General features: G+C 38.5%; 2 protein-coding genes across 7 annotated transcripts in view; one reads left to right on the top strand and one right to left on the bottom strand.

The window, feature by feature from the left end:
- IFT80 (intraflagellar transport 80) overlaps nucleotides 1-1,464 on the bottom strand; it is a 50,194-nt gene extending 48,730 nt beyond the window's left edge. For both annotated transcript variants that reach the window (XM_032193167.1, XM_032193166.1), the window contains exon 1: nucleotides 1,322-1,464. The gene's annotated coding sequence lies outside the window, so the exon portion shown is untranslated. The remainder of the gene's footprint in view (nucleotides 1-1,321) is intronic.
- A 721-nt stretch (nucleotides 1,465-2,185) lies between these two features.
- SMC4 (structural maintenance of chromosomes 4) overlaps nucleotides 2,186-25,948 on the top strand; it is a 32,872-nt gene continuing 9,109 nt past the window's right edge. Inside the window, exons 1-10 of one of the 5 annotated variants that reach the window (XM_032193113.1) lie at nucleotides 2,186-2,308; nucleotides 3,998-4,189; nucleotides 5,328-5,506; nucleotides 6,117-6,308; nucleotides 8,034-8,210; nucleotides 21,687-21,851; nucleotides 22,896-23,023; nucleotides 23,515-23,655; nucleotides 24,474-24,624; nucleotides 25,587-25,751. In XM_032193113.1, coding sequence (XP_032049004.1) covers nucleotides 4,060-4,189; nucleotides 5,328-5,506; nucleotides 6,117-6,308; nucleotides 8,034-8,210; nucleotides 21,687-21,851; nucleotides 22,896-23,023; nucleotides 23,515-23,655; nucleotides 24,474-24,624; nucleotides 25,587-25,751 — 1,428 coding nt within the window. In that variant the 5' untranslated portion in view covers nucleotides 2,186-2,308; nucleotides 3,998-4,059. Of the gene's footprint in view, nucleotides 2,309-2,839; nucleotides 2,857-3,149; nucleotides 3,413-3,992; nucleotides 4,190-5,327; nucleotides 5,507-6,116; nucleotides 6,309-8,033; nucleotides 8,211-21,686; nucleotides 21,852-22,895; nucleotides 23,024-23,514; nucleotides 23,656-24,473; nucleotides 24,625-25,586; nucleotides 25,752-25,948 lie in introns of those variants that run through there. The other 4 variants (XM_032193111.1, XM_032193114.1, XM_032193112.1 and 1 more) reach the window with 4 other exon arrangements.

Below are 25,948 nucleotides of genomic sequence, written 5' to 3'. Positions count from 1 at the left end.
GGGACAAACAGTATGCTCCCAGGAGAGCACAATGATACACAACGAGACCTTCTGAACTTCTGGATTTTTTTCCATCATAAAAATGATGATGTGTCAAACAGGTACTATGCAGAACTTAAGAAACATTAAAAGGATGCCCAAAGGATAAAATAAATTAATTTTCCACCCTACCTAACTATTGCGTGTGTTAACCAATGTAATTTTTAAATAATTCTCTCTCTCATATTTGGATGTCTAATCTCATTCTCATACCTTAACCAAAAGCTGCATGGCAAACCTCACCACCCTTGTGTTTAGAAGGGGCCTAAGTTTGTGCTCAACTTCCAACTTTTAATCAAGTCCCTGACTTCTACATAGTGGCAATACCTTTGCTCAGCAGGGCCACATACCTGTTCGGCCTCTGCTGCAATGATTTCCACACTTAAACCCACCCTTTCAGCTGCTTCTTGATAGTTTTTAACTTCTTATTCCTCACTTAAGAGTTTCAGGAGACACGCTGGTATGGCCAGCTTCCACTGCAGGGACACCCCAAACAAATTGTCATGTAAATTTTTTAAAAAAATCACATTAATTCTGTAAATTTACTTTCAAGGCATGAAGTAAATACTGTAATTTTTGAAAAGGCCACTTCAAAACACTCCTTATGTGCACCTAAATGGTACGAACTTGCTCGAGATTGTAGCTGGGCACCCCACAGCTGCACCTGTTAGGGCCAGGTGAGGTGTTCGGGGCACAGGACAGCTCAGACAGTGGCGACTCCTCTCATCCTGCACCCTTCGTGCATTTATTCTTGTCAGATCTCAGCAGCCTAACTGCTGGCACATCAGCTGAAAGCATTTCCCTGAAGCTTTTCAAAACGATACGGCAAGAAGGAGGCGGCTGGGCACCAAGGGCAGGCAGCAAGCTGCTCTACATGAGCTCGGCTCAGCTTCTCCCGGCCTCAAACTAAAAAACACCTCAGCCCTGTGCCTCCTCACCGCAATTCCCACCCTGCGCTCTACCCCCTTCAGCTGCTCCCCCTCCGGAGCTGCTGGCCGAGAAGTGAGGGCTCAGAGACGGCCCAGGAGGGGAAGGAGAGGGCCCAAGAGCTTGAGCAAGGCTGTGCGAGGCGGAGAGGAGGAGGCAGAGGGACGCGGCTCCCCCTTTTCCCTCAGGGACAGCACCGAGGCCGGTGCCCAGCTCCCCGGGCGGCCGCTCCCTCCCGCCACGCACCCCCATGGAGCCGGTCCCCAGCCTGCCCGCGGCTCTCCCCGCACCCCCGCGGGTCCCAGCTCGCAGATCCCGGCTCGCAGCCCCCTCACCCGCCGCCCCCTGCTTTTACCTGCGCCGGGACTTGGGGAGCGGAGCGGATCGGAGCCAGCCACCGCCGCCGCTCCCTCAGCGGCCAGCCTGAGGCGGCCCCCGGCGGCTCCCGCCTTCCTCCCGGCACAGGCGGCGTCTCCGCGGCCCCCCCGTCTCTATAGCGACTTCCCGCGAGACTTCGCCTTCCTCCTCCTCCTCCTCCTCCTTTTTCCTCCTCCTCCTCCTCCTCTTTCCTTCTTCTTCCTCCCTCCTCCTCCTCCTCCTCCTCCCCCCCCCGCCACCTCACGGTCCCGGGCGGGCGGTGACAGCCCAGGTGACGCGGCCCCCGCGCCGCCCGTTAGTTAGCGCCGCCCGAAAACCGCACCGCAGTTTTACGATCCTCACTTTTATTTTTATTACCGTTATCGTTATATTTTAGTCTTAAAAGCCCCGTCCGCACGCCCAGGCGCCGCCCCCTGACCTACTTCCCAAACCCAAACGACCCCCACACCCCCCCACACACCCCCCCGACCCTCCGCGCGGGGAGCGGCTGAGGCGCCTCAAACAGCGCTGACTGCGCCTCAGCCACCCCCGTTAAAAAGAAAAATAATAAAAAATATATAAAAAAATAAAATTAAATAAAAAAAAATCCACCCCCAAACGGCCCGCAGCGCGGTGAGGCGCCAAGATGGCGCCCGGCGGGGCTTTTTTTTTTTTTTTGCCTTTTTTTTTTTTTTTTTTTAGCTTTTTTTTTTTTTTTTTTTTCCCTCCTTTCAAACGCGCGGCGGGCCGGCCCCCGCCCCTCCCAGCGTGCCCCGCGCCTTTCTAACGAATTTCGGTTCGAGTTCGCCGTTTGGGCGCCATTTTCGAGTGTGGCAGCCGCCGAGCCGCCGCGGCCAGCCCGGTCCCCAGCCCCGCTGCCGCTCCGAGCCGCCCCGGCCGGGGAACCGGCGGCCGCTCCCCGGGGCAGGGGGCCGAGGGGAGCTCCCCCGACGAGGAGGAGGAGGCGGCGGGGGTCGCTGAGGCGGTGAGGAGAGCGGCCGGGAGCGGGGGCGGCGGGCGCTGCCCCTCAGAGCGCTGAGGGGGGGGGGTGCGGCGGAGCCCCCCAGGCTGTGAGGGGCTCGGCGCCCGGTTCCGTCGTGTGAGGGGTTTTGGGGGGAGAGGCGGCAGGGGGCTGCCCCTGCGCCCTCAGGGACCGGCGGGGGGAGCGGGGAGCTGAGCCCCGGGGTGCTGAAGCCCCGTTTGGATCCCCTGAAAAAGCGGGGATCCCTCCACGGCTCCTCCGAGCCCCGAGCCCGAGGGCTGAGCCGCTTGGAAAGGCGGCGGCGGGGCTGCAGCCGCGTCCCTCAGGGCGAGGGGGCGGCTCGGGAGGCTCCCAGCCCCTCGCTGACACCGGCTCTCGGCCCCGGAGCCGTCAGGGAGCCGCTGTGCCCGGCTCCTTCTCGCCCTGCCCGGGGCAGGAGGTGGCCGAGAGATGCTTTGAGCCCGCACCTCGGGGCTGGCTTTGGAGGGGGGGGGCTGGGGAGCTGCTGAGGGAGCCGGCGGCCGCCGCTTCCCCGCCGTTTGAAGGCTGAGGTGAGGGGCCGGCTGGGAGGGGGCCGCTGAGGTGGATGGGTCCGCGTTGCGCCCTTCCCTTGGAGTGGAAAGGTTTTTTGGGGAAAAAATTAAATAAATCTGAAGCTCCGAGAGCTGTAATTGTCTGAGACAGCCATTGCGGAACACTTCTGAACCGGGGCACTGACTCAAATTGCCTTAAAATGAGATCTCTCGCTCGTTTCCCCCCCTCCCCCATTGTCCCAAACGAAGGGCTCTCATGAGAGTGTGGGCTGGGGGTAGGTCTGAAAACGTCAAATGATTGGCACCAATTGTAAGATGACTTTCTAACCACGTCAGTTTTTTATCTTGTGAGAAGTAAACTTTCTCATGTCTGTTTTTCTGCAAACTAACTCCGCCACTTGCTGCAATTTAAACTCTTTGGGGAGAGTTTCGCTCCCGCGGCCGTCTTTTCTTCGCATCGGTTGTTTTCTGTTTCTACTTTTTTTTTCTGGGAGCTGGGCTTAAGTGCCAGCTGATGGACTCCTGTACCGCTTCCTTCTTGATCAGATAACTTTAACATCAGAACTAGATGAAGGTATTTCGTCTTGCTTTCCTCTGTTAAACGTTGAATGCTAGCAGTATAGAGGCTGTTATATCTCGTGAAACGAGCGTATTGATTTAAACTGCTTAAGAGCCAAGCCTTTGCTATAATTACACAGCTCTTTTTGTTTGTGTACACGCACGTAGCCAGCATGGAGTGTTGAAAGTAAAACGGGTGTCAGGTCTGAGAGGTGTATGTAAAGGGCGCTTCCAGGAGAGGGGAGACATATGGCTTTTCAGTTTGTTTTTGCGAATGCGTCTTTAACTCTGGCCCCCAGCATCACGGTTGCTTTCTCTGAGCATGCTAACTCCACTGAACATGGCCGTGTGAGTTTTCAGTAGGTAGATTCGTGCTGTTTCTGCAGATTAGGGTGGGTCCGTTGTTTTTTGGGGTGATGGGTGATATGTTTGCGAGGCTCAGCTTTTGTTTTCGTTTCGAATTTGGATTTTTGCCTTCAAAATACATCTAGTCTTTAGTTTCCACGATAGTCAAACATGTGGATTAGCACATAGGTATATTCCTTAGGGGATTGTAGTTCAAATCATAGATCACGGGGTTTTCTTGTTTATGTCAGAAAAGGAGGTAGATCCCTTCAGTAGTTTGATTGCTTGGAATTGAAGGGGAACAGCCAACAGATAACCATGGCAAGCAAGAGCACCAAAACATCCACAGCAGCCCATCAGAAGGGCAGGGAGCCTTTAGAGGATTCCACCAGTGACATGGAAGTGGAAAAACAAGGAGACAGACAGCTTGGTGAAGTACAACCACAAGGTAGGTCTGAATTTTGTGGTTCCGATGGCATGTAAACTAGACGATAGTGCATGTTTAGCAACAATGCTCAGTTGAATTTACTGATTGTGCCAGATGGGGATTCACTCTTTTCTCGTCTAGAAAGGAATACTGAAAGCCTTGACTCCTGGCAAGTTTAAGCTGCTTTTAAAGTGGTGAAGAGGGTTTGAAAAGAGTTAAAGTGTTTGGACCAGTGACACAGTACAAGTGCAAAAGCAATTTTGTAGATTTTCTCCTAATAAAACCTATTTCGTATTCCTGTTCTATAACATTGTGCTTAAGATTATGATACAACAGCAGGATTTTTCAAATTTATATGCAGCCAATGGTATGGGTTTTCTTGGAATGGAATAAATGTCAAGTTTATTTACTTAACTCTTAAAATGATTTGACTTTCTTTTTCATGAACCAGTGTGTTTTCTTGTGTTCCTTGAGGTTTTTGTTGAAAACGTCTGGAAAAACAGCAGCGTGTGCCTGTTTCGGTAGCCAGATAGGCAATTATTAAAGCAAAGGTGTTTGACAAATGGATTGATATGTTGAAATTGGTGGCAAAAACGGCTGTCTATTTGAAGAAAGAGTTGCTAGTAACTGTTGAAAAGCTGCTTTGCTTACAACTAGCAGATATCCAGGGGGCCAGTTTGTTTTCGTAACAAACTTCCTGTCTTTGCAGAGTAGTTGTGCTGTCATTACAGCTTTCAGAGCATTGTGCAGCGATCCCCAAATCTTGCAGAGTGACTTGCGAGCACACTTGAAATGTGGCTTTGCACTTATTAATTAGAAAGACTTTGCCTGTTTCGGATTTGTAGGCTTATTGTGACGGTTGTAGCAACTGTAATTGCAGAGTGCCTATTAAAGTGTGTTAGAATAAGAATTACATAATGAAAGAACAAGCCCACTAGTGAATCGATGGGACATCTTAAGTATCTCTTTTTAAAGATTCAGTTCATTGGAAGGAGGATTTTAATACCACTTAGCTGATTTTAACACTTGCACGCAAATGTATAGGTCTGGTTAATATAGAAACGATGTTTGCTTATCGAATTGAACACTTTACAAGGTGTCTAGTCATGGAGAGCTTATAGTCTTAATTTTCTTTCTGCTTATTTTGGATGGTTTTTAGCAGTCTCAGATGAGGTGCCTGACAATCGAAGTTTAGAAGAGATTTTGGGTAGCATCCCTCCTCCCCCACCTCCAGCAATGACCAATGAACCTGGTGCTCCTCGTCTCATGATAACTCATATTGTAAACCAGAACTTCAAATCCTATGCAGGGGAGCAAATTTTGGGACCTTTTCATAAGGTATCTTTCTTTTACTTTAATCATTTTCTAAATGAAGGTAAGACTTCACTGTGCTGGTATTCCTTCCTGTATTTTCACATAACCTTACCTCAGAAAAACTGAAGAATATTTAGGTTTTAGAATTGCTTCTAGGGTGATATTCTGTATTTTAGCTGTTGGGCAGAAGAGAAAACAGTTAAGTGCAACTTTCTGATACTGTACAAATTTAATTTGTCAGTAAACCTTAAAAAAGCACACTTTTCTCTTTATTTCGTTTACTGGGGAATTTTTAGGGGTAAGTTTGAAGAATGAGAATATTTTTTAGTGCCCACAAGAGACTTACGTGGCTAATCATGAAACTTTCCTTGCGAACATGCTTGCTAAGTGCAGTATCGTTTTGAGTTAACAAGTTAAAATTTAGAAAGCTGAGCTGAGTTGAGGTGTTTTTTTCTTAAATAAGTTGTACTGCACTACCTTTGGCAGTGAAGATTAAGCTATCAAATAATCTGCAGTTTTCTTCAGTAGAAATAATTGTGTTTTAAACTATTCACAAATGAAGTAGATGATGTTACACTGGCCAGGATCTATTTCCCTTTGACTGTCACTTTTTTTTCTTCCTTCTACTATGTAGCGTTTTTCATGTATTATTGGGCCAAATGGCAGTGGAAAATCCAATATCATTGATGCAATGCTTTTTGTGTTTGGGTATCGAGCACAAAAAATCAGATCCAAAAAACTCTCTGTGCTGATCCATAATTCTGATGAACATACGGACATCCAGAGTTGTTCTGTGGAAATCCACTTCCAAAAGATCATTGACAAGGTATGTATTCTTCTATTCAGAACAGGGGAGACTTATTTTCTTCCAGGATTTGATGGCTTCAATAATTAATTAGTCTGAGCTGGGAAAAACTTCATAGCATAATTAGTTTACCACTGGGATGTAAAACATCAATTCAAAGTTTAGAATTAGCTTAAAAAATCCTCTATCGAGTAGTGCAGTACTTAAAATATTAATAAGAGCTCCTCTTTTTTTTTTTTTCTGCAACACTAATATCTGGAACATGTTCATTTTAAAGCTACTTAAAAAAAATAAGTCATTTTAAGGAATCGTTTTAGAGTTGTCTTTTCTTTTACCTCAAGTAAATAAAGCCTTTTTCTGAAATTAATAACACCTCTAAAAATTTTTAAATCTACATTTGGATATGTTGCATATTCTTAAGCTTATATTACAAGCATATAGATTAAGAGATAAAACCCTTTTAAGCAAAACTTTTCAAACCAATTGAAACTATTTTAAAAAATTTAGAAAATGTAAAATTAATCTGAAACTCTTATTTACACTTCATGTAATGTAAACGTGCCTGCAATTTTAAAGTAGATTTTTTGTGAAAAATTCTACACTTCACACTCTGTGACTAAACACTTCTGAACCTGATATTTTGTTTGAATGAAATAGAAAGTGTTGACAATTTAAAAAACATTTATTTTGCTTGCCACTGCACAAATTGGTTAAAAACTTCTGTACAATTTTGTTGACAATTGTTTGCACTGTAATTGCAACAGACAATTTATTTTACTTGATTTTAATTTAATTTTTGTGGACACTTAGTCTGGCTGAAGTATCATCTTGAACATGAGGTTAGTCAATATAGTGGGAAATGTACACTGAAGTTTCAAAACTTGTGGCAATAAGATGAAAATATATACGGTCTTTAAAGGAACTGTTTTAAAACAGAATTTTTCTTTGACTTGATCTACATTCACACATCTTCTGCTTCTGGCTGTAAGAGCCAGATTCAATAATTATTTATTCTTATTTTTGACTTGACTTCGTTAACATCTAGAATCTAAATTTATGATGTTAAAAACTTCTGAATACATTAAATACAAATTTCATTATGCTCTTGGGGGTTGATGTGGGAAAGTGGTAGGGCAATTTTAGTCTTTACAAGAAGCATGCAACAATTTTAACTTTTTTAAAGTATAGTACCAGCTTTACTGTAGTTGCTGCTTTTTAGGTAAGTTCTTTTGAAGCTGATGATATCATATTTATCACATCTCTAATGTTTTGCTTTTTTGTCTTCTACAGTTTCTCTTTAGAACTCCTCAGCTAAGAGAAACTTCTTTTCCTAGCACTATAAAAGAGCTTAAATGTAGACGGTGGCAAGTCATTCAAGACTTCCTAAAGTAAAATTAAAAGGGTAGAATATCAAAGGCACTTTAGTATTGAAGTAGGCTGTTTCTTTTGTGATGTGAAGCAGTGGTAAAGAGAATAAATTACACATTTTCAAAGCAATAGTTTCTGTTGGAGATGGGAAATGCATAATATGAGGGCCATGCTGTTTAAACAATTTGGGGTATTTTTATCCAGTTAAGATATTTTTTTGAGGTATATATTCTTTAAGATAGTTCCCACTTCTATTGGACTCCAGAGTGCAGTAAGCCTAAGCCTTAACATGATAAAATTTCTGTGCTTAATTGTGAAATATGAGGTAAATCTGTGATATACTAATTGTTCTTCTGGCATTGTTTTTCCTCAAAACAGGAAGGAGATGATTATGAAGTCATTCCTAAAAGCAATTTTTGTGTATCTAGAACTGCCTATAGAGATAATTCTTCTGTCTATCACATTAATGGAAAGAAGTCAACATTCAAAGATGTTGGTATTCTTCTTCGAAGTCATGGAATTGATCTGGACCATAACAGATTCTTGATTTTACAGGTTGGTGTATGAATAAAAACAAATTTAAGCAAAACTATATTTCCAGTTACAGTTACCAAAATACTGTTTAGGTTTTGAGTCTTATATTGGAGGCCTTAAAGTACTCTAGCAGCACATCATGGTTTGCATGCTCTAATAAAGATGCGAATCATTATTTGCTGCTTTAGAAATTTAAGGAAGAGAAACAGTTGAAGATGCTAACATAAATTTTTCTGTTAATGAATTTGTGTTCCTGACATGTGGATGAATAGAAGAGTTGTCATACTTGTTCCGCCCTAGCAGCACGTAAATATTGGTGTAGTAAAATAAACCTTAAACCCCAATATTATTGTGCTGCTTAAGCGTGGCAGAGATTCAGCAACTTGTCTATACTTTAGATAAAAGTGCATCAATATTAACTTAAATCTTAATGATTCTACTGTTAAGTTACGTACAGTTCTCATATATAGGCATGGTTTTACTGCAGAAGCATGTATATAAAAATTAATTGCGTAAAAATCGATGGCAAGAAAAAGCACATGAAGTGTACTTTCTGTTTACATTTGTTTACCAACTCCAGGGGACTCAAAGAAGAGCAGCTTTATAGCCAATTCAAGATGTGTTGTAAAATGTAGTTTTAAAAACATATACTGTAAAAATAATGGAATTTATCAACATAATTTATATTTGCATTTGGGTTTAACGTTATAGGGCTCGCTGGCATATGTTTGCTTTTTAAAAGGCTGAAGAGAAACACGCTAATTTTTCTTGTGCTTAAATAATCTAGAATTTTGCTAGTGCCAAAGAACTACTTAAACTTGGGTTATAGTACTTCATGGAAATTTTTAAATGGTCAACTGAATAAATATATGTGCAATTACATGTAATTATTTCCCTAATAAGTCCCAAATCTACTCTGAAGGGTCATGGGCCTAGAAAATTAATGAACAGTGAAAGCCTCCCAAGATCTGAAGTTTTCAATAGAGATTATTTTAGGCCTGTTTTTGTCAAAGGAGCTTCCAGTTCCCCTCTATCAAAAAAAAAAAAAGTTCTACTCTTTGCTTCACTTCCTCAAGTCTTCTTGTGCTGTCCTTTTTTACAGTTACACCCACAAAAAGAGGATATGTCTTTGTGAAGTCTCCATGCCAATTATTCCATCCAACACCTTACTCCTATTTTCTGTTTTAAGTTGGAGTGAGAAGTACCTCCAAACAAACAACTGGTGCTATGCGCTTTTTTCTTTCTAAAGTTGTTCTTCAGAAGTATCATTGTAGGAAAACTTCTAAAAAGGGGAGACTGCAGTGAAAGACTAAGCTTTAGTAGAAATTATGGTGCAGAAGTATCTAAAGCTTGTTGGAGAGCATACTCTTCCTCTATTGGGAGGGGAAGGAAACATTTTAGAGGGAGTTTTGCTAAGCTGCTTTTCTTTTTTAACATTTTTTTTTCCCCCAAAATTCGATTTTCTTCTCCCACAATTGTTTCCCAGGAATTTATCAATGGGAGGAACATACCTGGTCCTAACAGCCTGAGTTTCAAGTTTTTCATGTGTATAATGGAAAATCAGGGGAAGTATAATCAATATTAAGCCATCAAGAGATGGTTCCAACTATTTTTTTCATTCCACTGAACTTTGTGGATAATGTGTTACAATGAAGTGCACAGGAATCCCCATAGATATATTTTTGTTGTTTCTTAGTATCACTGAGGCAAGGGCCTTTTTTCTTTTCATGTAACTTTGTGCCATTTTTGTTTTTAAATGAAGTCTGTACTGGGAGATGCAGAGTTGAGGACTTCCCATCTGGGAAATGTGGCAGTGTTTGCCACATAATGACAGCAGGACTTCAAAACCCAAATACTGAAAATTATAATTAGAAGTAAATGAGCCCGTGTCAGAAAGCTAAGGCTACATACTACTGTCACAAGCATTGCCCATTTTTCCCTAATGTTTTTCAAATTAAGTTTGAAGAATAAGTGACAGTTCTATTATGCTTTTGCTCCTCTCATGTTATAGTTCAGTTAGAGTGGCCTGTTTTAGTTCAATATCAAGTCAGAATAATTTCCCATTTAAAATAAATCACATCTCTTTGATTTCTGACTGTGTCAATAGGGTGTTATTAAAATATTTCACTTCTTAATAGAGGTTTTGGGAGAAAATACTGGTTTTGTTAAATGCTATTTTCAATCTGTTACAGAGTATTCAGTAATACTAAAGGAAAAGTTGTTAGAGAACATGTTATACAAATGGTAACAAACACTTCTAGTTACTTTAGTAGTGTCCTGCTAGCATTTTAGCATTACTCAATAGCATATATGTGTTTTAGAAGACTTTTTTTTTTTCCTCATTTCTTTTCCCTCCCCCATTTTGCAGTCTTTCTCTGACAGAGCAGATTTTGGTGCTTTTTAGGATAAAGTTTGAAAGCATATGCCAGATCATTTTTTTATTCTTTTAAATGTTGGGTAAGGCAGGATATGGGTACTTCTAATGCTGTACTGAAAATATTAAAATCAAACTGATGACTTCCGAGTAACATTACAAAAAACACCTGTGAAAAAACAGAATATATAACGTTAATTGAGCAGTTCTATCAATATTATAAGTGCCTCAAATAGCTAATTGGAAAAATCTTATTTTAAAAATATATTTTTGGTTACAATGAGATATTGCCAGTGTTTAACAGAAGTTTGTCACTTGTGATCTTTAAGTTCCAATGCTTGCATATTTTATATTAATAAACTGCTGTATGCTGTTTAGCACTTTGGGAACAGAAAACAATTCAGTGCACCATTAATGAGCTTGCCACAGTCTGAAACTGCAACAGAAAAGAAATGCTACTTGTCACTTTTTTTTTGAAAGTATGCTGAGCACTGCAGTAATATCTATCATTTGCTGCTATTTTTTCTGTCTTCCACACTTAATACCCCAGCTTCAGTAACTTGTATATCTCTAAAGAACAACAAATAAAATTATAAGTCTTTTAGCTTTTCTTGAATACTTGGAACATCAGTGTGCAGAAAACTGGGTTCTGTGCACTAACCAGGTTGGGCAAAGCTCAGCAGGTAAGTGTGTTTGCTGTTGCTCAATAGTGACTCCTCCAGCAGGTTAACCTTGAGGCCAGACAGAAGTCTCAGCCTCTTTGAGGCTGGCTTGTCTCTTCAGAATTATGAAATAAATAGGGAGAACTTGAAGGAATGTCAGTTAGGGACATCCGTGGGGTAGGCATGTCTGGGGAGTAAAACAAGCTGTGGACAGTAACTGTTAACACCTGCTGAAATGGGCTTTTGATGTATTTCAAGGTAAGAAAAGTATAGTTGATATAAACTTTTTAAAAAGAAAGTGGATTTTCAGAACCAGTGCCTGCGGAGCGGCTTTGCAGGTTGCTGTTGTGGGAATGGTAGCAAATATTGCAAGAGTTTGAATTGCTTTTGTGCTAAATAAAAGAAGACTTCTAAGAGTTGAAATAAATTTACTTTAGACCTTTATCTCTTTCAAACTGAAATGTTTTAAGTAATTCTTTACTAATTAGTGTCACTTAAATATTTTTGATATACAATTAAAATACTCACATATAATCTTAAGCAAGTATAAACAGCTACAGTGATTTTTAAATGCTTTTTTTTTTTTTTTTTAACTGGTTGGAACAGCGTTTTGTAATGTACTAATAAGTCTTATCCTATGGCAAGTGTGTGTTGCCAGAAAGGAAGTTCAGTCAAGTTTTTCACCTGCTGCTTTGTGGAAATAACGTAGGAGTCGCTCTTCCAGTGTATGTGAGAGGAAATGGGGGGGGAGCAGATTTTCTTTTTGCTTTGAGATAAGCCAGAAGTTCCCAATTGTTGAGGTCTGCTTTCCTAATGAGGCGCACCAACATTGAGCTAAAGCATCTAAGGCGAGCACAAGCTGAAAAGCTCTACTGGGATCATAAATGGACATCTGTGCTGCTGAAGTTGGTGGTGAAGAGAGGTTTGTTTTGGAAAGGTCAAGGATAGTTGAGTTGAAGTGGAAGGGAGAATTAAAACAAGTGTGATAATCAAATGAAAACAGATATTTTTGAATAAAACATTATGTAAAAATAAAAGCTTCACACTTGATTCATTGAGTACAGAAGTAATTTCACTCCTTAAATATTAAGCTTTGTCCTGAAGTGAATACAGAGCAGTATACGACACCCTGATACATGTACAGAAGTAATTTAAAAATTAATTCTCTTGTTATCAGAGAATCTGTTGCTAATTTATGACTTTTATTTTGCAAATTCCAAATGAACATTGTAACCAATGTTTATTAAACAATTTTATTGGAAAAATAGGGAGATGGAAAGAGGATGCAAAAACATGCTTTCCTGGTATTATTGAGTGGTTGATTAAGTAGTTTAGTTAGAACGTACCAATAATCTTAAAACAGTCAAACATTGTACACTGAATTTGCAATAGCTGACTTAGATTCCAAACTGACTGTAGACTTGCACTCAATTTGTATTCTTGTATTGAATACAAGAATGTCCTTAAGAAAGCTTCTAAAATTAGACAGACGTGCAAACAGCTTGACAAAGGCTACTTTTAAATTATTTCCAGAATGCAGAATAGTACTTTCGTGCAGACAACTGAATGCTGTACAACGGGCTAATTCTAAGTTTTTCCTCTATCTTTGGACAGTAGTGGCATTGTAGATCTGTGTACTTCATTACTTCTTTCCCTTCCTTGATTTCCCACCTAGTTCATAACGCTTTCCTTGGACAGCAGAAAGCGAAGTTGAATATTTGATACTTAGTCTTCTGCTTATTTGTCATCTGGTAAAATTGAAGGACAGTAATGAGATGACTGCAAGCATTAACTAACAGCAGCAATAACACGGAATTGGAAGAAAGTGCTGTGGCTTAGAAGAGGAACTGTACTACAGTCAAATTTCCAGGAGAAGAATAAGCTTGCATAAATTAGTTATCTGTGTACGTAATTTCAAAGGCCCAGTGTTGTGTAAGACTCAAATTCATAGTCAAAACTTTACATGAAGAGTGGAGCACGGGCACACTGTCAAAGTTGAGTCAAATTGAAATGACTTCTGTGGAAGACTTGAGGTAGACAAATTTAGCGCTTGGTTTTTGCCACTTTGTACCGTATGCTTGCTTAAAAAGTGAGATACTTCATTTAGATAAAGTAAAAAATAAAGTTGTGTGAGCACTGTCATGTGAGTAAAACATAAGAAAAACATAAGAAAAAAAAAAAAACGGGAGAGAGGTTGAAAACGGTGCAAGTAGCCTACATGGAAATGGGAAGACATCTCACATTGCTATTTAATGGGTTATAATACATAAGATAGAAGTGCAGTCAGGGTACATTTGTGTTATCAAGAAGCTGTAAAATACACTGGAAAGCACTTTGAGACTGCCAGCATCAGAGAAACTAAGAATTAATCAACTTCCAAACTAGCACTTACCAAGTGCTACAAGGTGATATTCATTACTGCTTTTCATCTTATTTTATTCCTGACTGCAGCAGTTCTGAGCTGTCAATTAAACACGTAGAACTGGAGCTGCAGAACAGAAGAGCCTGCACCCTAGTAGCAGCAGTTTGTATTAGTCCTACTTCTGATGTCACTGTTAAGTGTGTTAGAATAGGAGACAAAGGATGGAAAAACATTAACTGGAATATACTGTAAGTAGTCTTTGTAGGAATATTGCTTTTATAGTAAACGTTCTAGATGTTCTAATGTGGTTTCTCCTTCAAGCAAATCTGTGATGTTACTGGTTTCATTCCACTGGCTGCATAAGCCATTGCTGTTCCTTATGCTGGTGATGCTAAGAAGTTGCACATGTTGTATTTTCAAATCTTGTAGTAGCTGACTGATGAAATACTTGGAAAATCTCTTGTCCGCATTTCCCTTGGCTGGGAGAAATGCTTTAAAAGGGAGAAACCAAAATAATCTGTGTTCTGTAAAGTAAGGTTCAAAATTCTAAACTTTAATATTATTTTAAGAGAACTTTGTCTTTTGCCGGATTGCTTCTGTCTGGTGTTTCATGTTAAAAAGTTAAGAATGGAAATCAAGCTATGCCTTAGATCACGTGTTTTTCTTCAGTAGGAAAAACAATGACAGATTCAGAGTACTGCTGCTATAATCCACGACAAAACTTTGAATGAGAGTTGGTTGTAACTGCAAGTACTATTTTCACAGCATTCTGGATATGCAGGCTACAAGTCCACTATTTGCTTCAGTTGGGTGCTTAAGGGACAAGTTCTGTTGATTACCTGTTGCATAATAAAGACAATCCTATTGTTTCGAAGCTTAATGTGGTATGAATTGTCCTACTAACTTGAATAGCCCTTTTTGTGGGGGGAACAAATGTTCTTGTTTAAACCCTTTTCCTCTAAAATTCAAAGTGCTTACCTTAAATCTTATGCATGCATATATAATACACTGTCACAAGCATCACAGGACCATTGATCTTTTGTTGGTTGACAAAGTTAAATGCAATAATGGTCTTGACTACTGTCTAGACTTCTGCATCACTTATGTCAGTGGGACAAATGAAGCAGAATTGGTTATTACCATAAAGTTGGGAACTGTAAATCACTTAGTTAATTTAGTAACCAAATTAAATATACCTACTGATAGTATTGAAAAAGTTGCAAGATTAATATAATTGTGATCTAACAGGTGTTAGACTCTGGATTACGGTGTAGATACAGATCAGTCCAAGATTTTGGGCTCACTAACAAGACTTAATTTTTGTGGGTCTTTAAGAAGCCTGAAAAGCCAATATGTTATCAAGGATGTGCCACTATTGCAGTGAAACAAATACAATGTAGTTCTAATGTCAAAAAAGTAATTGCCTTAAAATTACCACTGGCTATAGCCACAGCTGTCATATTTAAAATTTTGTGAAACAAAATTACTTGTTTTGAACATAAAGACAAATCTATTAACTAGTGTTAAATATTTTAGTACTTCAGTCACAAGGCAGGACAGACCATGGTAGCTAAGTTTACTTTTATTTTTCTTTACTCCAAACAGTGATAGCAAAATAATTCTGAAACAGCCGTCCTGTTTATTGATGCAGAACCACAGCTAGGTAGATTGGACACCCAGGTTTAGGGGGTTAAATCCGACTGCTGAAACTTCAGGGAATTTAGTATGGGAGGAAAATACCCAGGCTGTTACAGGAGGTGCTCCCTATTTGCAGTGGTCATCCTTTGTACAGTTTGAAGAAGGTGGCTTTGCTGCTGGCCAATGCCTCAAAGTTGGGGAAAATATAAACAAAAAGAAAAGTTGTGTAAAGAATTTATTTAACTTACTTGTATCATTGAAATGTGTGATTTTTTTCTTTGTTAAGCCTGGATTCAATTGTCACAGCATGTTGAAGTTCCAGAAAGGATTCAAGAGCCTCCTTTAGTGTTCTACTTGAACAGTTCAAGTGTGAAAATGAGGCAAATACGATGTCCTGCTCTCTAATATAGTGCCTCACTTCGTCTCAGTGATGTATCAAAACAGAGAGGTTTTTCCAACATAGACTATTGCGTCCTGTAGGTAGAACTTTCTCTATAACTGTTAATAATGAGCATGACAATATACATTTCAATTCAGTTAAGTGTTACACTAATCCACTTCTGAATTTGACTAATGTAAAGCAAACAAACAAACAAGATGACCCTGCCCCAGAAAATTCTCAAAAGAAAACAAGCACAGAACTACCCAGTACTCAACCCAGAATTGTTCATGCATGTCTACTACATTGCAAACTACAAAATATTCCAAAATAGGTTTTACTTTGTCCATGCCTTACTGTGCTTCTGAAGTGTTCCTCACGTGTGGGTTTTAACACCCAAACGTTAGTCTAATTTGTTAGATCGTATAGGACTATGTTAATTTATCTTAAGTTATTCAGCACTTTGCTTCACAACTTCAGACTAGGGCATGAGAAAATGACAACCCCAGATTGTTGTCATCAAACCCCAGATTGTGGAAAAAATATTTTTACCTATTTCCTGCTATAATTCTTCAGTGGACATCTTAGCAAAGTAGATGTCATGCGTGCTGTATTAACGGTTTAGTTGACAAAACCTTGTGTTGCAAGACACTGCCTTTAAAAGTTATTTTTCACAACTTTTCATGGATGAGGAGGCAGTAATTGGTAAGCAGGCATCTTTCTTTGTAGGCTCTCCAGAAACCACTAGTCATAACGCAGATAAATTTTCACAACAAAGAAAGGTATTGTTTCATCCTTCTTGAGAAGTTTTAAGACTGCTTTCAGAAATCTTTCAAATTAAAAGACTTACTCATTTCATACCACAGTTTCAAAGGGGAATCTGAGAGCTGTATTCTGAACCTCCTTAATCCCAGCATTATGACAGATGGAACTGCTGCTGTCCGTACACAGTACAAATTAACAACCTCTTCAATTTATCACCAGGTGGAGCTGGATAATGTCAGCATTAGGATGAGTACGTTACACCCACTGATCAGACTTACTAGCTTTAGAATTGGTGTTTCAATTCACAGACCCTACTCTCAGTCTAAAGGGAGGTTGCAGGAACATGATGCTACTGGCTGCCAAAACCAACAAGCTGGGGGTTATCTGCAAAAGTGAAAAGTAACCTCAGATTTCAAGGCTAGTGGTAAGGGTTGCAGAAAGGCAGCTTAATGAGTGGGTTGGAGCGGTTCGACTTTGCTTAAAATTCAAATCTTTATGTGGATAAACACTGGGTAAACTGATTTAAAATTTTCTGCTCTTGTTTTAAGAACTGAATGTACGATTTTAGAGAAAACAGAGGTAGTAGTTCTAAGAAATTAGGCAATGGAGAGTTTAGGCATGTTATTGTCCCACCTTTTGAGGGCTATGTGGCAGGTGAAATTCTTGCCCTGCACAAATTGGTTTTAGAAAGGTGCATACAGCAGTGGAGTGGCGTTTTCGGTAGGCTTCCTGTGCTATCTGAGATGTGCTTACTCTAATGAGAATTTTAGTCTAACATGCATAAAGAGTGCATGCAACGTGAAAACTGCAACTTAATGGATTCAGCCTATATTAGATATGTCACACTGAATGTATAGCATTCCCCAAATACTCAAAGGATGCAAGCTTAACTCCTACTGAAAGGCACAGAACTCAAAACAGACAGGCCTCTGACTTGGCAGCCTGATAACTCCAGTGATAGCTCACGGTGATTTTGGCACCTCTTCTGGTTCATCAGAGATCCCTATGGGTACCCACCCACCGTGTCCTCATGGGCTTGAACTCGACAGGCAGAGCAGGTCTAGGCTCTCCTGTCTAGGGTATTACTGGTGTTTTTCCACCCTGTGCTGACCCCCTCAGTGTCCTTACTGGAGGCGTTGGTTTCAAATGGTTAATTTGAAACTCTTACGTTGGTTTTTGAAGGCTTTAACAATTTACTTGCCTTGAAGTTTTTTCTCTGTAATGTTACAGTAGAAATCTACGTTTAGAAAGTACCTTAAATATCGTAGCAGGGTAATAATTCATCTCATTGAGTGTGCAGCTGTGCAAAGGAAGGCAGAATCTTCTGTTTCAAAATTCCTTGAAGTTATTCCTTGTGATTTGGACTAGAAGAAATGGCTTTCAAGTGAGAAAGGTTCTTGGTTTTTACATATATATATACACGTGTGTATATACATATATATATACATATATGTATATACATATATATATATGTATATATGTGTATATACATACGTGTGTATATATATACATATATACATACGTGTATATGTATGTAAAAATTTGGTAGCCATCTGTCACATGAGCTTTCTGATTATTTGCCACAGCTGTCAGAAATTTCTACACTGATTGACTTGTTTTCTCCATCAAAATGCACCGCTATTGTTTTCTGGTAACTAATCTGAGACATTCTGTGGAAACTGTTCTTTATGTTTATTAGGCGGTGTCTGAGTTCACCACTTCTGTTACTGGTGATGTGCCAGCATCCCAATAATTTCAGTCTGTCACAGTGCAAAAACTGAGAAATTTAGTTTGTATTTCCATTTAGAAATTTTGCACTGAGTGTGCAGCCTTCTCAAAATGTTAATTGGATATTTGGTGGGTTTTCATACTTCTCATATATATTTCTACATATGTATTTCATGTGTATATATGTTTTGTTATATATTCCATGTATATACACATACAAAAGGGATGTTTTGTCCTCTGTTAGCTGTTTGTCAGCGTCACCAATTTCTCAATGTTAACATCCATTTTGATTGTCTTCTCAAATAGAGGAATCTCCTTTTTTGCACTTTGCTCCCTCTCCCCTCATGAATTCATGCCTGCAAGTGAGAGGAAGGTAGCTGAGGCAAATAGGTAATGGGATTTCCTGGTGGTCAGTTTTGAGACTTCTCAAGCGTAGGTGTGACAGCTACATTATGAAAACACGCTTGGGCGTGCTTCTTTTCAACAAATGTCTGCCTGCTGTCTTCTTAGTTTCACTTTCAGAAATGCTGTCCGTGTTTTGAAAGATCTTCTACTAGATAAATGAACGAGGATATATTTTTGATACAGTGCAGATAATAGTGGATCAAGTGTTTAAAAAATCAGAGAACAGTTAAATTGACTGTATCAAGTTTTAACAGGATGCAAAGCTGCAAAACAGTTTCTTCTGTTCCTCATTGTCATGACCACTTGCAAGTAGAGCAGGTACAACTTTTTCAGTCTCCTTTATCAGTGCTAATAACTGAATACCTTTTGATTTCTTAGCTTGCTAACTATAGGGGTAGCCTAAACTGATTTCTGAACATAAAACTTGGTGAGTAATTTAATTATTAAATAATACTTCATAGTCTTAGGGCTCAGTTATCATATAAGTAGTCTAAATGTTTTCACTTTTACCTTTCATAAGAAAAGAATTAAAAGCTGTAAGTACCTAGTACTATCTGCATCTCTTTACATAAGATCTGAAAAATATGTAATTCTAAACTTGTTGCCTTTTTTAAGGCAAAGGAGTTGCATATAGAATTGGCACTACTCGGCCCAACAAGTTCAGTTTGTGTTTATCATCTCCTCACCAGTACCCAATTCGCTTCAACTTCTCAAAATTTTGTTGTATGGATTGCCTAAACTTTACTCACAGGTAAGGCTGTATTCCTTGTTATGTGGTGATGTATTTATTCACCATGTAGACCACCAAACCTCTGATTTCTTAATTTATGAGATTATAGACTCAGATACGGTAGGGTTAAGCTTCATTACTAATGTGCTGTATCATTAAATATATTGTACTGTATTCAGTGATATATTCAACCCTCGCAACTATGTTATCTTTCTTAGATAGCCATGATTTAAAGAGGGTTAATTATACTTAATAAAAACCATGTTATGAAAAAATGTTGCTTTACATTCCTTGCTTGTCCACTTAGAGTAAATTACAACTGCTCTGCTTGTGTTAAATCCAGAATAGTTTTGTGGTTTGTGCCCAGTTTAAAAAAAAGAGGGAGGAGGAATAGAAGAGGAAAGCAAGTGCAAAGTCAAACTGCAGCACCTACCTTGAGGGTGTACAACATAGAAGATGGATGTTCAGTGACAGTTTTTTCTTGGATGTAAACAGAGGAATCATTTACAATGCAAGAAGAAATAAAATGGAGATTTATGTGGCGATTCTGCAGGAATTTAGGTTACAGTGAGTGCCCTACCCACAAGTAGCATGGCACTGACAGGTGGTTTTGGTAGAGAAATCATACTTATGTTGCAAGGAAACAAACGAAGTTGGAGTTGTACATAATGCAGCTGCAATTACCAGGAAACTAATTGTTTGCCTTTTTAATACTTCTTTTAATAAGAAGTAAAATTTGAGATTTTTATGTCTTGACAAACCTATTCACACTTCTTATGAATAGTAAGTATCAAAAAATCATAGCTTAGGTGCATTTAAATTCTAGAATTTTAACATAGCAATAATTTTAATTTATTAATTTTAAATTTTAAAATAGTAATAAAAAACACCTTGGCTTCTGTGGTTTAGCTTAACATGGGAATTTCTTATGTGTAAGGAATTGCTAGTTGCCATTTTGCTAAATTTGCAAAACTTCACTTTTTCCCCTGTGCTCAGCCAAATGGTATTTACTGGTTGGAAGAAAAACAGGGCCACTAGGTGTCATTGTGTACTGAGTAAGTGGAACAAAGTTACTCTGGGAAAAAAATCGAGTGCATTCGTTAGTCAACGTCCAGGAGTAGCCTGTCCTCAGCTCTTAGCTGCTTACAGGGCTGGTTCACGATGCTGGCCTAGAAATCCTAGTGACTGTCAACTTCTGTCAAAGCAGTCCCTTCTGGTTTGCCAGCAGCCTTGTTAATCACTCCGTCTTCTGTGTGTTCTTGAGAATTTTGTCCTTATCCATACTTTGCAGAGACTTGGCTTCAGCTCAAGCAGCAAACAGTGACAACTAAATTCTTGAGTGCGTTTTCAGTCTGTGGATGTTGACTTACAGGCTTTTTTATGTACCTAGATTGGATGCTAGGATATAAATCTTGTTTTTAAATCTAAATGGTTCTAAAACCAAACTAAAATCATATTAGAACTTGTTATTTCACGGGTTTAATTACGTGTCACAAAGGCCAAAACTCCTGCAATATTGTGTATCTGTTTAACAAAGAAGTTGTCTCTTGTATGCTTAGCTCTCCAAGTTTTTGAGGAGTGAGTAGTTTGTACTTGGTCTTTTCTTTATTTAACTTTTGCAGCTTCTGTCACATTTATTCTTGCTGTAGACATAACTTTAATATACGTATATTCAATTTCATGTCTTTACCTTCTGATATATGACAGGCAATTTACAAAATACAATCTGTACTTTGAAGATTTCATGCTGCTCTGTCCTAGGCATAAAATGCTTCTAGCAGATTTTTTTTTTTAATTAGCTAATGCTAACATCAGTAAAATAAATCATCATTGTCTCAGTTTAATCTTTGTTAAATCTTATTTTGTAAAAATCAAATTACTGTTACTGTTCAGCTTAATAATGTAAAGCTAATGCTGTACATACAGGAAAATGAAATAAATGAAGTCTAATACCTAAAGTGTTTTTTTTTTTCTAACCATCAGGTCTCAGTTATATGAATTACAGGTCCAGTTCATCCATGAGACATGATTTTGTGGAGCTTCTGTTTTCTAAAGGAAACTTTTGGGGACTTCAATCCTGATTAACGACTATTGGGTGCCACATGACCTAGCGGGCATGCTTTATTCTCTTCTTCTTTTTTTAGGTTGGGGGAACACATTTTGAATATTTAGAGCAACGAAGCAAAATTTAGACCTGACTGTGGGCTTCAAAAGGGATGCTGTTTTTCATGCACATCATCATGTACTGCTTGGAGGAAATCTGTTCATTTTGATCTTTCCCACATGTGTTGTGACTGTGATCAGTCGGCTCTGACTACTGCACTGTTTTGTTCTTTCATAATGTCAGGATGCGGCCGTACAAACGCGTTCCAAAGGCGTTTGTGTGTTTTCAGAATGCCAACTCTTTCTCTCAGGAAAAAGAGTTAAGAAAATATTAAACTTTTCTTTTCCAAGGGGGAAGTTGAACAGATTGCAATGATGAAACCGAAAGGCCAGACCGAACATGATGAAGGCATGCTCGAATACTTGGAAGACTTGATAGGGTCTGCACGACTGATAGAACCTATCCAAACTCTGTGTCGCAGAGTAGAGATTTTAAATGAACAGAGAGGAGAAAAGGTGAGTCTCATAAAGTTTGGTTTGAATTATAAATTGAAGATGTAAACCTGCAGTGTTTCATTATTAGATCTTTTAGAGAAGAAGTTAACATAAAGAATTATTGGTTAAAGATCTGGCACCCTTTACAGCAGTAGAAGTACTGTGAAACTTAACTCTTTATTGCACTTGATATCTCTGTTGCTAATAAAAGTGGGCAGTCAATGTCGGTTGCCCTTCTTTAAACACTTACAAAGCTGTTGGCTTCTGATTCCCAAAGGTTTGCATGAGTTGGAACACAAGATTTTACCCGCTGAACATCTCTGATCACATCTGCAGGTGTTAAATGCTTCTGCTCAGTGACTGAATAGCCAAACAGATTGGCATTAGCTGAGTACATACAGACATAGCCCTGCCTTAGTCCTGTTATGAAATAACAAATAGGAGAAGTAGGAGGGAAACATAGCACTGCTGCCGTGATGCACACCCAGCTGCATGAGGAAACTTACAGAAAATTGTGACTTGAGCTGGGCAGATCTGTTGCAGAAATTGCTTTCATAGTGTCCTACTTATGCATTTAGTTCTAGAAGTAGTAAAATATCAAAGTTCGTTTTTATTTCACTTGATTTATCCTTGGTAAATCCTAATACGTTGTAGACTTTTTTATTTTAAGCTGTAAAATAAAACAGAAGACATAGTCACAGGATTTAACGTGAAAGGGGGTACTGAACATAGGTACAGACTGTCTGTAACTCCTGTGTAACTCCTTTTTATTCCTTACCTACTCTTCCTTGGTTTGCCTGAACTGTTCCTAGCATCTGCAGGATCCCTTTGTAGTTTTAAATTACTGTTTGAAGTACCCTAAAAATACAGTCTCTGCTCAGGATGTAGTGATTTCTTATTTCAGAAGGTTTGCAGTAATAAATAGACTTGCAGAGTTACTTGTGGGACGGCATCACTCCAGAGGTGTTATCTGTGTGTTATAAAGGGTCTAGAGTTTATTTTTCTCACGGTTTCTTCTTCTGTCTCCTAGCATTAAAATCAGCTTTAACTGTCTGTTTTCTCTAGTTAAATAGAATTAAAATGGTGGAAAAAGAAAAGGATGCTTTAGAAGGAGACAAGAATAAAGCCATTGAATTTCTTTCTTTGGAAAATAAGATGTTTAAAGAAAAGAATCATATCTGTCAATACTACATGTAAGTACTTTGCTGAAGTTTAGATCTGGCTTTAATGTGGTAGTGGTGGTGTTAAACTCTGCGTCCATATCTATAATTAGAAATGTTTCATTTTTCTTGACAGACATATTAGCTATTCAAAGTTAGTTGAGTGGTATGTGGCTAGTGATTTTAGCCTCAAGTGACAAAGTTAATTCTCAAATAATGATAGATCACTCCCATTAAAAACTTAAAAACAAAAGAAAACCTGCTTGCCAGCTTCTTACAAACAAAGCTAGTTTGGCAGATTAATCTTTTACAGCTTTATACTTAAAATGAGAAAGATCATTTAAAGATTATTTTTATCTGAAATGTCAAAATTGTTTGGAAATAAATTGGCAAAGTTAATGGATATTAGGATATAATATTTGACAATCATTTTATTATCCATCAGATTGTTGGAAATACATATTCATTAAGAATGTTGATTTTATTGAAAAATGATGGTTTTGTAATACTTTTTTTTTTTCTAGCTATGACCTACAGAAACGAATAAATGATTTGGAAATGCAGAAAGAAAAAACACAGGAAGAAACAAAAGATATTAATGAGAAGAGCAGCAAACTTGCAGATGTAATGAAAGCCAAGGATAAAGCTTTAAAAGAACTTGAAAAGTAAGTATTTTAGGTATGGATTCATAAGCTAGGAGTACTGTGTTTTATATGTTCTGCATATATGTGGTGTTAGAATTACCAGGATTTTCAGAAAAAAAATCAGATTTTCCCAGGTGTTGGACTCAATGATCCTTGTGGGTCCATCGAGTCACTTATAGTATACATAAAGATCTTCTGGCATGTATCAAGTGGTATTTTACACAGAAATAAACTTTAATGTTTTAATTGGATTGATTTGGTCCTACAGGTTGCCTCTCTTAGAGAAATCTGTGTAATATCCACAGCTAACAATAGGAAAATGTCTGATCTTTATGGACATAGAAGTACATACTTCTTTTTTCATGCTAACTGTACAGAAAAATAATTGGAATTTTGTTTCAGGTTTTTATATACATACCTATAATGCTTAGGTACAAGAATGGTAGGTATTTTTCTCTGATTTCCATATGAAACTCTTATATTTGAATTGAATTTCTGTACGATTGATTTATCTGGGTACTTTTCTTCAGTCTGACTACAGTATGGACCTTCCCATCCTCTGAGACCATTGTAATCTGAGAGAGATGTGAATCACAAACATTATTGTAGAAAAAGATAAAGTTTCTGAAAAAGTGTTTAGTATGGCTTTTACTAGTTGATCTTTGCTGATTAATCAAAATTTACCTGGGGAAAACACTGTGAACACAGTAAACATTAGATACTGTTTTTTGCAAAACCTGACTAGTATTGTTTTAAATCCTGCGTGTTCACCAAGCCAAGCTCTACTGAAATTATATTTTTTTAAAATACAGAGTAGATAATTCTTCTTTCCCTTCTAGGAAACTGAAAAAAATTACAACGTTTCTGGAGGAAAATAAAACAAAATTTACTGAATTGGACTTGCAGGATGTTAAAGTAAGGGAAAAATTAAAACATGCTAAAAGCAAGACTAAAAAATTGGAAAAGCAACTTCAAAAGGACAAAGAAAAGGTAGTGTGAGCTACAACTTGTTTTATTTAAAGAAATGTAATTGGTTGCTGTAGATAAGAACATCTTTGTGAAGCTGGGTAAAGGTAAACAAAGGACACCAATTCTACTTCATGCAGCAAAGAAAACCTAAAAATGTTTAAAATTTTTCAGCCAGATATTTTCTGTCATTTGGCAGCTGGGGTTTTTGTTTGCAAAACAAAACATTTTTTTCTTCTCTTTCCATAGTTAATTACATGAACTTAATGGATATATTTTATCACGTTGGCTGCTACTATCTGATTTAGATCTTGAATCACTAACTGAATCAAAAAAAAGCCTTTTGAAAATAAGTATACAAGAATTAAGCTGTACTGATGTTCAAATACTTTTGTTCTTATGCATGAGGCTACAGCTTGGCTCTAGAAGTGAACAAACCTTGCAAGTAAAATCCAGGCCTCTCGCTAGAACCAAGATGCATCTAATCTTAAAAAAAAATAATGTGATCTTCATTAATGTGGTACTGCCACACCATGCAGGTTGATTAAATTCAAAAGTCTTTGGGTTCTCTTAACCATATTCTTGCCCAGCGTGCCTCTGAAATGTTGAGAGAAGCTTGTCAGTACCTTTAAGGAATCTTCTTTTGAACCTACTCAGCTGTCCAAAAGAAGATAAGAAGCCTTGTAACTAGACGGAGAATATAGAAGCCTCAAGCATGCTGAAGATGAAGTAATAACTGCAAGATGCATGCTGATTACTGGAGCAATCCACAGGATATGCATTTCATATATATATGGGGTTCTTCATCATGTCCTGATGCCATTTTCCCTTTTCATTCAGCAGTTAGAAATACCAGGCAGAGTCAGCCTATTGGGCCTCACGCTTCCTTTGGCTTCCACATAGAAATTGAAAGGGGAGATTTAAAGATAAGGCAAAAGTGTTTTGTTTCAGTGGGAGAGAAAGTTAAAAATCTTTTCCTTCTTTAGGTAGAAGAACTGAAAAATACATCCTCTAGTAGTGAAAAAAGTATCAGCGATGCAACATCCAAGAAAGAGCTTCTTGAAAAGGCAAAAATCGAAGAAGAAGAAAAACTCAAGCAGGTTATGAATAGCCTTAAGAAAGAAACAAAAGGAATTCAGGAAGAAAAAGAGGTTTGAACTGTTTTGACGTCATATACTTACTGTATTACACAAGTTTGTAATTAAATTCAGGTAGACTTGTTCTTCTATTTAACTAACAGTTTCCATATCTATTTTTTGCTACTAAAAAGAACATGCCTGTTTTCTCATCTTTTTTTTTTTCATAATAGTGTAATTGGCATAATAAATTCCACAGTTGTCTCTTTTGA

The sequence above is a fragment of the Aythya fuligula genome, chromosome 9, assembly GCF_009819795.1.
Source record: "Aythya fuligula isolate bAytFul2 chromosome 9, bAytFul2.pri, whole genome shotgun sequence".
Taxonomy (NCBI): domain Eukaryota; kingdom Metazoa; phylum Chordata; class Aves; order Anseriformes; family Anatidae; genus Aythya; species Aythya fuligula.
The sequence above is the reverse complement of the archived record's forward strand: the minus strand, read 5'-3'. Positions and strand labels throughout refer to the sequence as shown.